Below are 14,776 nucleotides of genomic sequence, written 5' to 3'. Positions count from 1 at the left end.
CCATTTATGTATTTAAAGAACATCCACTTGTAATCTAGGTATATGAGATAAGATACTAGAAAATGTCATATGAAAAAAACTTTTCTGAAGCCAATTCTAATATGAATGTTTACTATTCACTATTTGTATTATATTAGTTGTATACTACATCATAATTTGATTCTCCTCTACCATTGTATCTCTATTCAGTTACAGTCTCCTCTGGCTTCTATTGCCTGTTCTTGGTTTCCACCACAAACTCTGATCTTTCCATCCTCAGCCACAACCTTCAATCCTAGCCCTAATTTTACTCTCAACCAGTCTGTCACTTTACATGTACATTTCTATTATGGGTATTATTATTATTATTATTATTATTATTATTATTATCATTTATTTGTAAAACACCAACATATTTGGATTATCTTTTCATGGTTAATTTAAAATATCCTCACAAAAAAAACACAGAAGTGCTTTCAAATATTAAAATTTTATTATATATTTTTTTTATTTTTAACCCAACAAATACATCATAATTTACATTGAAATATGTATATGTCCAAAGCTAAACAATATATATATATATATATATATATATATATATATATATATATATATATATATATATATATATATATATATATATATATATATATATATGTTAAAATTAAAACTACAAAAATGTATTTTATTCTCCCCCAAATCTTTCTGGATATTTTTTTCTTCAAGAAATTGTGAGAAAATTGAAAATAATAAGTCTCCATCACGTTTAGTTGGACTAAGAAAACATGAGACAAGGGTGAATATTTTTCCTATTCCATAGAATTTTCTGTTGGACTTAACATACCCTATTTATCTTCTCTGTCAATAATTTTCAACAAAGCAGTCTTGACCGTTCTGTTCCTTAGGGTATATATTAATGGATTTAACATGGGAGTAACTGCAGCGTACAGCACTGAGAACATTTGATCTAGTTCATCAGACTGCCGAGAGGGTGGCTTCAAGTATGCACACAAGACAGTGACATAAAAAATAATAATTACGGTAAGGTGTGATGAGCAGGTAGAAAAGGCTTTTTTTCTACTGACAATCGATTTAGTATGCATAATAGTGGAGATTATTTTGGTATAAGAAGCTAAAATAATTGCAAAAGGGAATAATCCAAATAAAAATGATTCTACAAGGAATGTGATAGTAAAGCTTAAATCAGCACAGGCAATATTTACCACGGCTTTAATCTCACAGAAGAAGTGAAAAATATTACTGGTATGACAAAAATCCAATGATGATGCAAAACCAGTGAGAAAAAATGAGTTCACACATGCAGATATCCAGGTGCCGCTTAAAATGAGGACACATTTTTCTTTATTTATTATAATTTGGTAATGCAATGGGCTACAAATTGCAACATAACGATCATATGCCATAAAGGACAACAAAATAAATTCAGTGATAACAAAAAATGTATAAAAGTACATTTGGATGAAGCAGTCCTCGAACAATATTGTGTTTTTCCCAGTTAGTAAAATATCAATAAGTTTCGGGAGACTGACTGTGGTGGAACAGATATCTACAGGGAGTGCAGAATTATTAGGCAAATTAGTATTTTGACCACATCATTCTCTTTATGCATGTTGTCTTACTCCAAGCTGTATAGGCTCGAAAGCCTACTACCAATTAAGCATATTAGGTGATGTGCATCTCTGTAATGAGAAGGGGTGTGGTCTAATGACATCAACACCCTATATCAGGTGTGCATAATTATTAGGCAACTTCCTTTCCTTTGGCAAAATGGGTCAAAAGAAGGAATTGACAGGCTCAGAAAAGTCAAAAATAGTGAGATATCTTGCAGAGGGATGCAGCACTCTTAAAATTGCAAAGCTTCTGAAGCGTGATCATCGAACAATCAAGCGTCTAATTCAAAATAGTCAACAGGGTCGCAAGAAGCGTGTGGAAAAACCAAGGCGCAAAATAACTGCCCATAAACTGAGAAAAGTCAAGCGTGCAGCTGCCAAGATGCCACTTGCCACCAGTTTGGCCATATTTCAGAGCTGCAACATCACTGGAGTGCCCAAAAGCACAAGGTGTGCAATACTCAGAGACATGTCCAAGGTAAGAAAGGCTGAAAGACGACCACCACTGAACAAGACACACAAGCTGAAACGTCAAGACTGGGCCAAGAAATATCTCAAGACTGATTTTTCTAAGGTTTTATGGACTGATGAAATGAGAGTGAGTCTTGATGGGCCAGATGGATGGGCCCGTGGCTGGATTGGTAAAGGGCAGAGAGCTCCAGTCCGACTCAGACGCCAGCAAGGTGGAGGTGGAGTACTGGTTTGAGCTGTTATCATCAAAGATGAGCTTGTGGGGCCTTTTCGGGTTGAGGATGGAGTCAAGCTCAACTCCCAGTCCTACTGCCAGTTTCTGGAAGACACCTTCTTCAAGCAGTGGTACAGGAAGAAGTCTGCATCCTTCAAGAAAAACATGATTTTCATGCAGGACAATGCTCCATCACACGCGTCCAAGTACTCCACAGCGTGGCTGGCAAGAAAGGGTATAAAAGAAGAAAATCTAATGACATGGCCTCCTTGTTCACCTGATCTGAACCCCATTGAGAACCTGTGGTCCATCATCAAATGTGAGATTTACAAGGAGGGAAAACAGTACACCTCTCTGTGGTTGCTGCTGCACGCAATGTTGATGGTGAACAGATCAAAACACTGACAGAATCCATGGATGGCAGGCTTTTGAGTGTCCTTGCAAAGAAAGGTGGCTATATTGGTCACTGATTTGTTTTTGTTTTGTTTTTGAATGTCAGAAATGTATATTTGTGAATGTTGAGATGTTATATTGGTTTCACTGGTAAAAATAAATAATTGAAATGGGTATATATTTGTTTTTTGTTAAGTTGCCTAATAATTATGCACAGTAATAGTCACCTGCACACACAGATATCCCCCTAAAATAGCTATAACTAAAAACAAACTAAAAACTACTTCCAAAACTATTCAGCTTTGATATAAATGAGTTTTTTGGGTTCATTGAGAACATGGTTGTTGTTCAATAATAAAATTAATCCTCAAAAATACAACTTGCCTAATAATTCTGCACTCCCTGTATAAGAGACAAATTACAGAGAAACACATACATGGGAGTATGTAGGTGAATATCCAAATATACCACTATAATTATGGTTAAATTCCATAACATGCCTGCCATGTAAATAAAAAAGAAGACAATGGAAAGAAAAGGCTTCTTCTCTCCTTTACTAGAAAATGCTAACATATAAAATTCTTAATAGTTTGGTTTTCCATCTGTTTGTTGTTTTTCTGAAAAAAAAAAAAAAATAGAAGATATTTAATGGTCCCCTTACTAACTATTTCATACTTAATTCAAAATGTATAAACCCACTATCAGGATATTGTTTATTATTCTTAAAAATATATTATTAACACTAATCATAAAACTATTGATACAATTATCAATTAAATTATCTGTAATCCAATTACTAAAATAATTAAGATTATTGATACATTTATCAGTAAATTTATCTGTAATCCCATTACTATAATAATTATAACATTGATACATTTATCAATACAATTATTTGTAATTCCCTTACTAAAATAATATAAATTATCAATACATTTATCAATGAAATAATCTGCAATCCTCTTACTAAAATAATTAAAACTATTGATACATTTATCAATACAATCATCTGTAATCACATTACAATAATAATTATAACTATTGATATATTTATCAATACAATTATCTGTAATCCACTTACTAAAATATTTAAAACTATTGATACAATTATCAATGACATTATCTGTAATCCAATTACTAAAATAATTAAGATTATTGATACATTTATCAGTAAAATTATCTGTAACCCCCTTACTAAAAAAATTGATGATCAATGAAATAATCTGCAATCCTCTTACTAAAATAATTAAAACTATTGATACATTTATCAATACAATTATCTGTAATCACATTACAATAATAATTATAACTATTGATACATTTACCAATACAATTATCTGTAATCCACTTACTAAAATATTTAAAACTATTGATACATTTATCAATACAATTATCTGTAATCCGCTTACTAAAATATTTAAAACGATACATTTATCAATGACATTATATGTAATTCCCTTACTAAAATAATTAAAACTATTGATACATTTATCTATACAATTATCTGTAATCACCTTACTATAATAATTATAGCTATTAATAAATGTATCTATATAATTATCTGTAATCACCTTAATAAAATAATTTGAACTATAAATACATTTAACAATGAAATTTTATGTAATCCCTTTATTAAAATAATTATAACTATTGATACATTTATCAATACAATTATCTGTAATCACCTTACTATAATAATTATAACTATTGATACATTTATCAAATCAATTATCTATAATCCGCTTAGTAAAATAAATATAACTATTGATACATCTATCAAAAAATATATATCTGTAATCCCCTTACTAAAATAATTATACATATAGATACATTTATCAATACAATTATCTGTAATTACCTTACTAAAATTATTTTTATAAGTAAAAAAAAGACTCATTGTGGGGTTGATCAAAATATTTTACAAAAAACTTATATAATTATTTTCTACAGAAAATCACCAATAAAGTCTATGGGGATTTTTGAAGATAAATTATTCGATATGTTTTTCCAAAGGATTATGAGCAATCCCATTATAAATGGGACAATAACATAAAGTTGATATGTGTTTATCTTTATGTTTTCTCAGCTAATATTACTATATAACTGAACAAAACGTACATAATTATATATAATTTAAATTTGATTTATTATATATATGATAAGCAGAAAATGCAATGCAACAAACCAGTTACATAAATAGAATAAATGAATATATAGCAGATAAATTACCAATAAAGGGCCAGATTACGAGATGAGCGCAAAATATTGCTTACACTAAAGTGATTGTGCGCTCAATTCAGTATAATATTGCTAGTTAGATGCAATGCGAACCTGACCTCACGTTCGCATTGCACAGAAGCATTGCCAGGGCCATCTTTAATGCAGGGCAAAAGGGGCAGCTGCCCCGGGCCCAGTCTTTGTTGTGGGGCCCAAAGCAGCTGCCCTTTGAGCCCGCTCAGCAGGGGCAGACTTAGTCTCTCTTATATACACCCTAAAATGAGCTGCTGGCTGCTAGCCTGCTATAAAACTATTGATCCGGCTGGGGCTGGGAGGAACAAGGGTCTTATGTGACACAGTCTGCGTTTGTCACAGTCTCCAGCTTGACTCTGCTGTTTGCCGATGGAGTCCTAACACTCAATCATCACTTCCTCCCAGAGTCCCTCCCAGTCCCAGCATTCTATGCATGCAGCTGTGCATGGGAAGAGTGAGAGAGGGAAGCAGCGGACTGAGCGAGCTGTGGGACTTGAAAGGCAAGCAGTAGGCTAGCACTGCAGTCTGGTCAGGTGAGCAAAAACATCACCAGTGATGTAAATTAGATTTTAATGGTATTGGCTATTTGGCTGCTTCACAAAAATAAACCTTTTTAGAGCAACCAAATAGCCAATACCATTAAAATCAGTTTAACACCTCTACAAGCTCTATCAACCTTCCGATCATGGCATACAGGAGGCAAAGTGTCCAGCTGTGTCTCACATATCTCGGGTCATGGTAGGTAACTGTTTTTCCTGCGGTTGATTGAGCTCCATCTTGGCATCTGCAAGCTGCTTGGATCCTTTAATTTGTATGCAGCCAGCCCATGCACAGACAGTCACCAGTGATGTTATTTAGATTTTCAAGCCATGGGTAAAGTTGTTGTTAGTCTCTTACTTCTCTCTTTCACGGTGAGACCTACAACTGCTCATGAGGAGATTTCCCCAATTTGGGATTCCTATCATCACCTCTGTGGAGCAATTTTTTAAGCCTCAGTTTACAGTAATGTTTAGAGTTAAGAGCGCTGTTTTTTGTTATGGCTATACCATGTTTAATAATGGGCGATAAGAGACTTCTGTTTACATATGTTTAATTTGCAATAGAAAATATTTGTATTGTTTCATAGACTGCTGTTATACCTTCTGATCTACTTGTTTGCAAGTATAATAGTTATAGTTACTCCTGATAGCATAACTAAAAGCCTTGATATTAGATTCCTTATGTAACGGTATTTTAACAGTTATTCCTCAGCTTTACTATCATTCATAAAACAGTCATCATATCTTATTAGTTTGTTGCACTCTCTGTATATATTAGAGGGAGCATAAACTTTACAGAGACTTCGCTATTTGGCTGCTCTAAAAAGGGTTTTGTTTTGTGGCTATGGTGGATCCTTTCACTTGTATGCAGCCAGCCCATGCACACAAGTATGGTTGACATAGCTCACGTTTCTTTACAATCACTAGAAATAAGACCCAACCCAAGTCTAACTTTACATTTTTGCTTTGCATTTCTAACAAACGCTGTATGGAATAATTTTCTCAACATATGCTGCTTTTTTAATATACACATTATAGCCTAGTGGTATTAAAAAATAAAAATTAGTTTTTTGGGATATTGGGATGGAGAGCGAAATTGTATGGGGGGGGTCCAAGAAAATGTTTGCCCAGGGCCCAATCAATATTAAAGATGGCCCTGAGCATTGTGCTTACGAGAGCACACTTCCATAGGCTCTTGTGGGAGCCTCGTTCTGATGCCGTCATACATGTCAGGGAATGGGGTAGGTAGCGCAGCAATAGGCATCCATTGGCATCAATTTTAAAAACATATATGTATATATATGAATTAATATGTGTATATATATATATATATATATATATATATATATATATATTTACTGGGAACACAGTTCCCATAGTGGCAATTAAAGGCACTTTTCAGTGATTTTTTTTTCTAACACCCCACACCCGCCAATCTCTAACCACTTAAAACTACCTAGTGCAGTATTTTTTTATGAAAACAAAAATGATACTCTTTTCATAAAAAAAAATAAAAGACCCTCTATTTTGGGGGCATTTGGGCCACTTTAAGAAAATTAACCAGAGATCTGATCTCTGGTTAATTTTCTGAGCACTAATTGCTACCGTGAGCTCGCAGTAGCAATAACCAGCCACTTGTAATGGCTGGTTATTTATCGTGCGCCTGCAAATGGGAAAATATGGCAGTTTGCGAGTGCAAAATTAATTAGTGCTCCACTTGTAATCTAGCCCAAAATGAAATACAACAAACATAGGGAATGTTGTAAACTTTCATTACTCGTAAAGTAGTTCAGTTTTTCTAAATGGATTATGTGTATTAAATAGATTTCATGAAAAAAAATTCTATATTGTTTTATTTTCCTTTCTATTAAATTGCAGTCTTACAATTGTCTAAACACAATAGAAAACCTAAATAATATTATAAACATTATTTATTATTACTATTATTATTTATTGTTGGTATACAAATTCTATACTACATATTTTATTAAAGGGACATTAAACACTAAATAAATTTCATGCGCCTCCCTCTATTTATGGGTGCTGCCATATTGGAAGTTAGGTTACACTGAAGGTATCTGAAGGAGAGTTGCTGCACATGTGCAAACTCATCAGCACTGGAATGCAATGAAAGACAAATTTCAACATGGCGGCTTCTATGAGTAGCAGAAGGTGGGGAATAACCTCAATACTATGCTTATAAAATGGATTTAGGGATTAATGTCCCTTTAAGATTAACAGGTTTAATGAGATCCAAAATTAGGTACATCATACAGGAACATGTTACATACATGGAGCAATAACAGGGAGGGATGGGGGAAATGCAGAAACAGGGGTTTTGAAGAAGCTGTGAAAATTGGAGCTGCAAGATGGTAAATGAAAGTGTAAGTATTAAAATGGTATTTTACGTTATTTAACACGTTCACTGCTGAGCCTTTTTCACACCCTTGTGCTAAGTTAATTTTGAGCTTAGTAAAACAAGTTTTAGTGAGTGAAAAACATATTCACTTTGTTAAAACCATTCAGGACTAGAAGTTTTATGGAAAAAAATAAAGAGATTTTTTAGCATTTATTTGCTATCACTCCATTTAAACAGAAATAGCGTCTTGCTTTTTTATTCACCTATCAAAAATATATATATTTTGTTAGTAGACAACCCAAGGTATTGATCTAAGCCCATTTTAATTTCATGGTTTGGTTTCATGCCACCATATTAAAAATATCTTTGAATTCTTCACAAACTTTGGGTTTCTCACTAAAATTATTTACATACCGCTTGTGCAGTCATAACAAAAATGGTTGTAAAAGGTTCTCTGGGATCCCGTTTGTTCAGAAATATCAGACATGCATGGCTTTGCCATTTATTTTTGGTAATTAGAAGGCCACAAATTGCATCTGTGCACCACACCTAGTGATGACATGTATATATACTGTATATACTTTTGAAACCTTCGCAGTCAAACACCTTGACATATAACATGCATAACATATCTCTTTAAAACACTTTTTATACATTTAATTCAATAGTGTACATACATTTTACATTTAATATGTATATATATATATGAGTGCAATACTATATTTTAATATATTTTACGTTTTATTATACTTATACATGTTTTGGCTTCAACGCTTTACTTCAGGTCTCAATTTGCACTAACTTTTTTAATACTGTTGTGTGCTGCGCTTGACCAAAACAAATAACTTTCAACAAGTTGTAATATGAGAGGTGTTTAGAGATACCACCAAATCCATTGAAAGTATAGGGCAAGCTAAAGCAATGTAAGCCCTGCTGAACATTCTCTGGTAATTCAGTTTTAACATGGGCTTGTAACACTAGATTGTGTGCTAATCTTAACACAGTCCTTCTATATTGATAGTGCATCCTGTGCTATCAATAACGTTCTACTTGTAATTGAGGCCTTACTGTTTCTTTAAAAACACAAACTGCTTAATACATTTACTAACACATCAGTTACAATACAAGTAATATGTTTTTCTCAAATGTTTTTTTTTCTAACTGGATTTTCTGTTAATGGGATAAAAAATTTTTTTTATGACATTCTACATGTTTTTATGTTCAGTCTTGTATTTTGTGTATTTCAATAGACCATGTTTGCTAAGATCACCCAAACAAAATAGTTTAATTAATGAAGTGGTTTCCCCAAATTCAACTGAAAATGCAACTTTTAATGAATTCTACAGTCTGAAAATTATTCAACCACCTGAATAGAATCCACCACAACACCACACATATGCAAAACAGGTGTTGTCTCAACATGAAATACATGAAAAACCAGAACTGGCTAGGGGTTTGTTGAGTGATATGTTTGACTGCATGTTAGAAATATGGCTAAGTCAAAAGAATGTTTCAAAAAGTTAAGAGAAGAGATCATCGCCCATCACAAACAAGGAACAGGATACAAAAAGATAGCAAAGGCACTGAATGTTCCTAGAGACACTGTTGGAAGCATTGTTCCAAGTTAAAAGTTAAAAGAACAATGGTTACAGTACCTGGACGGGGCAGAAAAGGAAGCTGTCAATGGCTGCCACCAGATTTCTGAGAAGGCAGGTTAAGAAAAATCTGTGACTTTCTGAAAAATATCTGCAGAAAGACTTGGTGGCAACAGGAATTGAGGTTTCAGTTTGCACAGTAAGGCACGTTCTAAACGCAGAAGTTTTCCTTGCCAGAACTTCAAGACTCACCACTACTGACCCAAAAGTTGGCTCCAATATGCTCAAAATCATATAAATAAGCCACAGAAGTTTTGGGATTCTGTTCTTTGTTTGCTCTGGTGGCTGCTTTACATTCTCTGGCACTGGAAACCTGCAGCTTGTGGAAGGCAAGATGGATTCATCGTATCAGGAAATCCTAGGAGACAACGTCATGACGTCTGTGAGGAAGTTAAAGCTTGGGTGTTATTGGACCTTCCAACAGGACAATGATCCCAAGCATACCTCAAATTCCACCAAGGCTTAGTTGCAGAAGAAGTCCTGGAAGATTCTACAGTGGTCATCACAGTCACCTGACTTAAACCCCATGGAAAATCTCTAGTGGGATTTGAAGCAGGCGATTGCAGAACGCAAACCCAAAAATATTACTTAACTTGAGGCCATGGGGCATATTTATGATTGTGCGAGCGGACATGATATAACGGATCATGTCCACTGCACATTGATAAATGCCGACAGCATACGCACTCGGCATTTATCATTGCACCAGCAATTCTTGTGAACTGCTGGTGCAATACCGCCCCCTGCAGATTCATATTTAATCGTGTTGATTTCTCAGAGCAGGTGGACAGGTGATGGAGCAGCGGTCTTTAGAGCTTGATAAATATTCCCCATTACTCATGTGGAATGGGCTAAGATTTCTCAGGAACGCTGCCAGAAGCTGGTGTCTGGCTATGCATCTTGTTTGTAGCATGTCATATCAGCAAAAGGGTGCTGATCTAAGTAGTAAATATACTTGCAATGAAGGGGTTGAATAATTTTGTGACTGCAGAATTTATTAAAAGTTGCCTTTTCAGTTGAATTTGGGGAATCCACTTGAAGCTTTCGTTGTGTTGAGCTATTTCAATTGCTTTTGTTTAATTTGTCCATTGCAAACAGCTATACACATAAATACATATGTACACATATAGACATACATATATACACACATATAGACATACATATATACACACATATAGACATACATATATACACACATACAGACATACATATATACACACATATAGACATACATATATACACATATATAGACATACATATATACACACATATAGACATACATATATACACACATATAGATATACATATATACACACATATAGACATACATATATACACACATATAGACATACATGTATACACACATATAGACATACATATATACACACATATAGACATACATATATACACACATATAGACAAACATATATACACACATATAGACATACATATATACACACATATAGACATACATATATACACACATATAGACATACATATATACACACATATAGACATACATGTATACACACATATAGACATACATATATACACACATATAGACATACATATATACACACATATAGACATACATATATAAGTGCATTGGAGCCCTCTGCAGTTAAGTAAACAAAAACATGTAAAAACATATTTATGCAATATTCATATTTAATAAAGTGTTATAATGTGTATTTACTGAAACTATTTCACATTCCAATGTTCTGCACATAGCAAAATATGTTCTATGTATTTATAAACAGATATTCATATATATATATATATATATATATATATATATACATATATATATATATATATATATGTATAAATATCTCTATATATCTATACCTTTATATAATCATCTATATATAAAAAGGTATAGATATTTATTGTACAAAAATACCATCATATACAGTATATGCAGAAATATGTATTTGTGAATACATAGAACTTATGGTGCTATGTCAAGAACATTTGAATGTGAAATATTAATATTTGCGTGTGATTTGGGGTTTTGGATTTGTTCTCCACTTTTTTTGATCCATTGACCTCTATGAGGGAATACGTTGTCACACGCTCAATATTCTTGGTTTGTTAGCGTGCAAGCAATAACTTGTAGCTTTCAACTTGTAATATGAGCGCAAGCCGACGAGCTGACTTCTAACGCTTGTGTAGGAGTGTTAAATAGTGCTCCACTTATAATCTACTTGGGTATCAGAGAACCGACAGCTTTGGGATATCTCTTTATTTTATTTGTATTAAATAATAGATCTAGAAACTTGTACAACTTTAAGTTTTTTGTGAATGTGATTCTATTTCCATAAGAGTGATTCACTGTCAGGGAAAGAAATGAGTTGTATAAATTTCACAACTGTGTACTAGGATTTTTGACAATAAGCAATTATGTACAGAATATATTTTAATACTTTTGTATCTACAAATTTCTTTTGACCCTTAGATTTTAATTTGAATGATTTAAATGAAGATCCATCAAAATTGCTGTAATTCCAAAGCAGAGGAATCAAATTCCCTAAACTAAATATTCCCTTCAAACAGAGAGCACAGATTACCTGCAGAATCAGATAAGACCACGTTGCCTGGATATGTCTTCATTTTTTTTCAGATAAAGTAATAATGAATGTAAACAAAAATTTATAGCTTACAGCCCTTCATGCCACAGTTCTCTATTCATATGGGATGGTACTACAGGGACAAGGAAATATTTAATTAGTTGCACCAATTATACAACTGTCTACAGATATTATTTAATTGAAATTGTTTTGTTTGGGTATTATAAAAATATAATAGAAGCAATTTAATAGGTTTAGTGATCAATAATATGTTCGGAAAATAATTCCTAGAACCTCAATAGCATTTCCATCATACAAATAAGTAAGTAGGGTAGAAATTAAAGTGTGAAGGGTTTGGGCTGTACATAATGCAGTTTGTGACCTACATGTAGATCTACATGTTTAAATACAAAGTCTAAATGCAATGGAGATATATATTCCCTATTTAAGTGGACCACATCCTTCAAACAATAATGGGCCAGATTACAAGTGGAGCAGCATTTAACGCTCCCGCTCGTGTGCTAACTCCGCTAGAAGTAGGCTTTTTTTCGCTTGTATTACAAGCTGAAAGTAAAAAGTTTTTGCTCACTCTCTAACCTGCTGGACGCAAAAAGCTGAACTTTGAATATCGCAATTGCATAAACGTATTCCCCCATAGTAATCAATGCAGCAAAAAAGTGGAAGAAACCCTAACACCCTACTTGCGTGCTAATCCGATCAGATATTCTCAGTCAGTTGTGCTAATCCGGCAAGAAAATATTAATATTTCACATTCCAATATTCTTTACCTTGGAATGAGAAATTTGTACAGTACATAAACACTTTATTAAAATAAATATTTGGGAAAATATTTTTTTACATGTTTTTATCTACTTAACTGCCAAGGGCTCCAATGTATGTATGTCTATGTATGTGTACATGTGTATTTATGTGTTTATATGTGTATTTATGTGTTTATATGTGTATTTATGTGTTTATATGTGTATTTATATCTGTAAATACACAAATACACATATAAATACATATGTACACATATATAGACATTTATATATACATCCATATAGGTATTTAGACATGTATATGAATGTATCTCTTTGCTAAAGCCCTTTGTCTGTACTCATCTCTTTGCGCACTTAAAACTTTTTGTGCAATAATGTTTTTAAATAATTGTTATCAGATAGTGTTTTTATGAGTGTAACTGCATTTTGAAATATAATTTTAATGTATTTTGTTTCGCAAAACAGTTGCATTCACATTTACTTTCAACTTGTAATATAAGCACTACATCGGATGCGCGCAAACAGCCACGATAAACCCAATATTGTGGGCACATAACTATTAGCGCCACATATAATGAGGCTGTGGAATTTACTCCTGTAACAGAAGAACCACATACTCCAGATTCGTTTTTTAAGTAAACTCAAACTTAAAAGTACCAGTTACAACACATGCTCTCTACTACTCATATTAACAACTTCAAACAATTCACTATAATTAGCCCTGCCAAACAAAAAGGGCAACCAAAAACAAGGAAAAAGAAAAAACTGGGTATCAGTGCACTAAGTCTACTCCCATTGGTACTATCAGTATAAGACTTAACGTTTATTAAATTTAAAAGCTAAACAAGAATATCTCACAAAGTAGTAACTATGCTACTCCAATATTCAGTAATGTTTAAACCCAAATATTTTCTTTCTTTATTCAGATAGAACATGCAATTTTAAGCAACTTTCTAATTTACTCCTATTATTATTTTTTCTTCGTTCTCTTGGTATCCTTATTTGAAAAAGTAGGACTGCAAGCTGAGCAGCCGGCCCATTTTTGGTTCAGATGGATAGCACTTGTTGATTGGTGGCTACCTTTAGACACCAATCAGCAAGAAGAACCCAGGTGCTGAACCAAAAATGGGTCGGCTGTTCAGCTTACATTCCTGCTTTTTCAAATAAGGATACCAAGAGAACGAAGAAAAAATGATAATAGGAGTAAATGAGAAAGTTGCTTAAAATTGCATGCTCTATCTGAATCATGAAAGAAAAAAATTGGTTTTAGTTATGGAAACAAAAAAGATACAAAAAGTCACAGAAACTGTTATGTTACTTAAGTATTCCTTACATATAACCGGAACGCGTTGATGAGATGATGTGAATTAAGCCGTGTTATATGACAAAAACAAGAGGATTTGCAACTTTGTATGCAACAGAAAGTCTTCAACTCGAAACTCAGGTAATCTGACTTCCTGACTGACTAGAGTGATATCACGTGACCTGGAACTATCGATGGCATAGCCCCTGGTGGAGGGAGCTGATATCTGCCGTGTTGTAGGGTCTAACACTCGTATATGTAGGTCTGTAGGAAGTGGAGAAATCTACATAGGAGAAGATTTCATATTCCGGTGAGTTCCTTGACACTGAAGTCTGTGTCTATGAGTGTATACGGCTGAACACTTGCGGGGGCCTAGTTATCAAGCCGTCAACCTCAAATACGCTGCGTATTCCGCAGCGTATTTGTGGCGAGGCTGATACGCCTTAGTTATCAAAGGCTCGAGACCGGCAAAAGTAGAATTTTGTGACGTAAGCTTCGATCCGCCGGACTCAGTCCGACACAGATCGATTCTTACGTCACTCCAGATGTTCCGCACACAAGTGCGGCACATTCTCACTACTTTTGCTAGCTATCAAAAAACTAGCAGGTACGCTCGGCACTTTTACGGCC

At 33.7% G+C, this 14,776-nt stretch overlaps 1 protein-coding gene across 1 annotated transcript; it reads right to left on the bottom strand.

The window, feature by feature from the left end:
- Positions 1-827: 827 nt before the first annotated feature.
- LOC128667079 (olfactory receptor-like protein OLF4) lies at positions 828-12,107 on the bottom strand. Its single transcript, XM_053721969.1, has 3 exons — positions 12,065-12,107; positions 3,099-3,272; positions 828-1,552 (listed from the first exon to the last, which is right to left on the bottom strand). Exons 1-3 carry the CDS (start codon positions 12,105-12,107, stop codon positions 828-830), a joined length of 942 nt encoding a protein of 313 aa, XP_053577944.1.
- Positions 12,108-14,776: the final 2,669 nt, after the last annotated feature.

The sequence above is a fragment of the Bombina bombina genome, chromosome 1, assembly GCF_027579735.1.
Source record: "Bombina bombina isolate aBomBom1 chromosome 1, aBomBom1.pri, whole genome shotgun sequence".
NCBI classification, from domain to species: domain Eukaryota; kingdom Metazoa; phylum Chordata; class Amphibia; order Anura; family Bombinatoridae; genus Bombina; species Bombina bombina.
The sequence above is the reverse complement of the archived record's forward strand: the minus strand, read 5'-3'. Positions and strand labels throughout refer to the sequence as shown.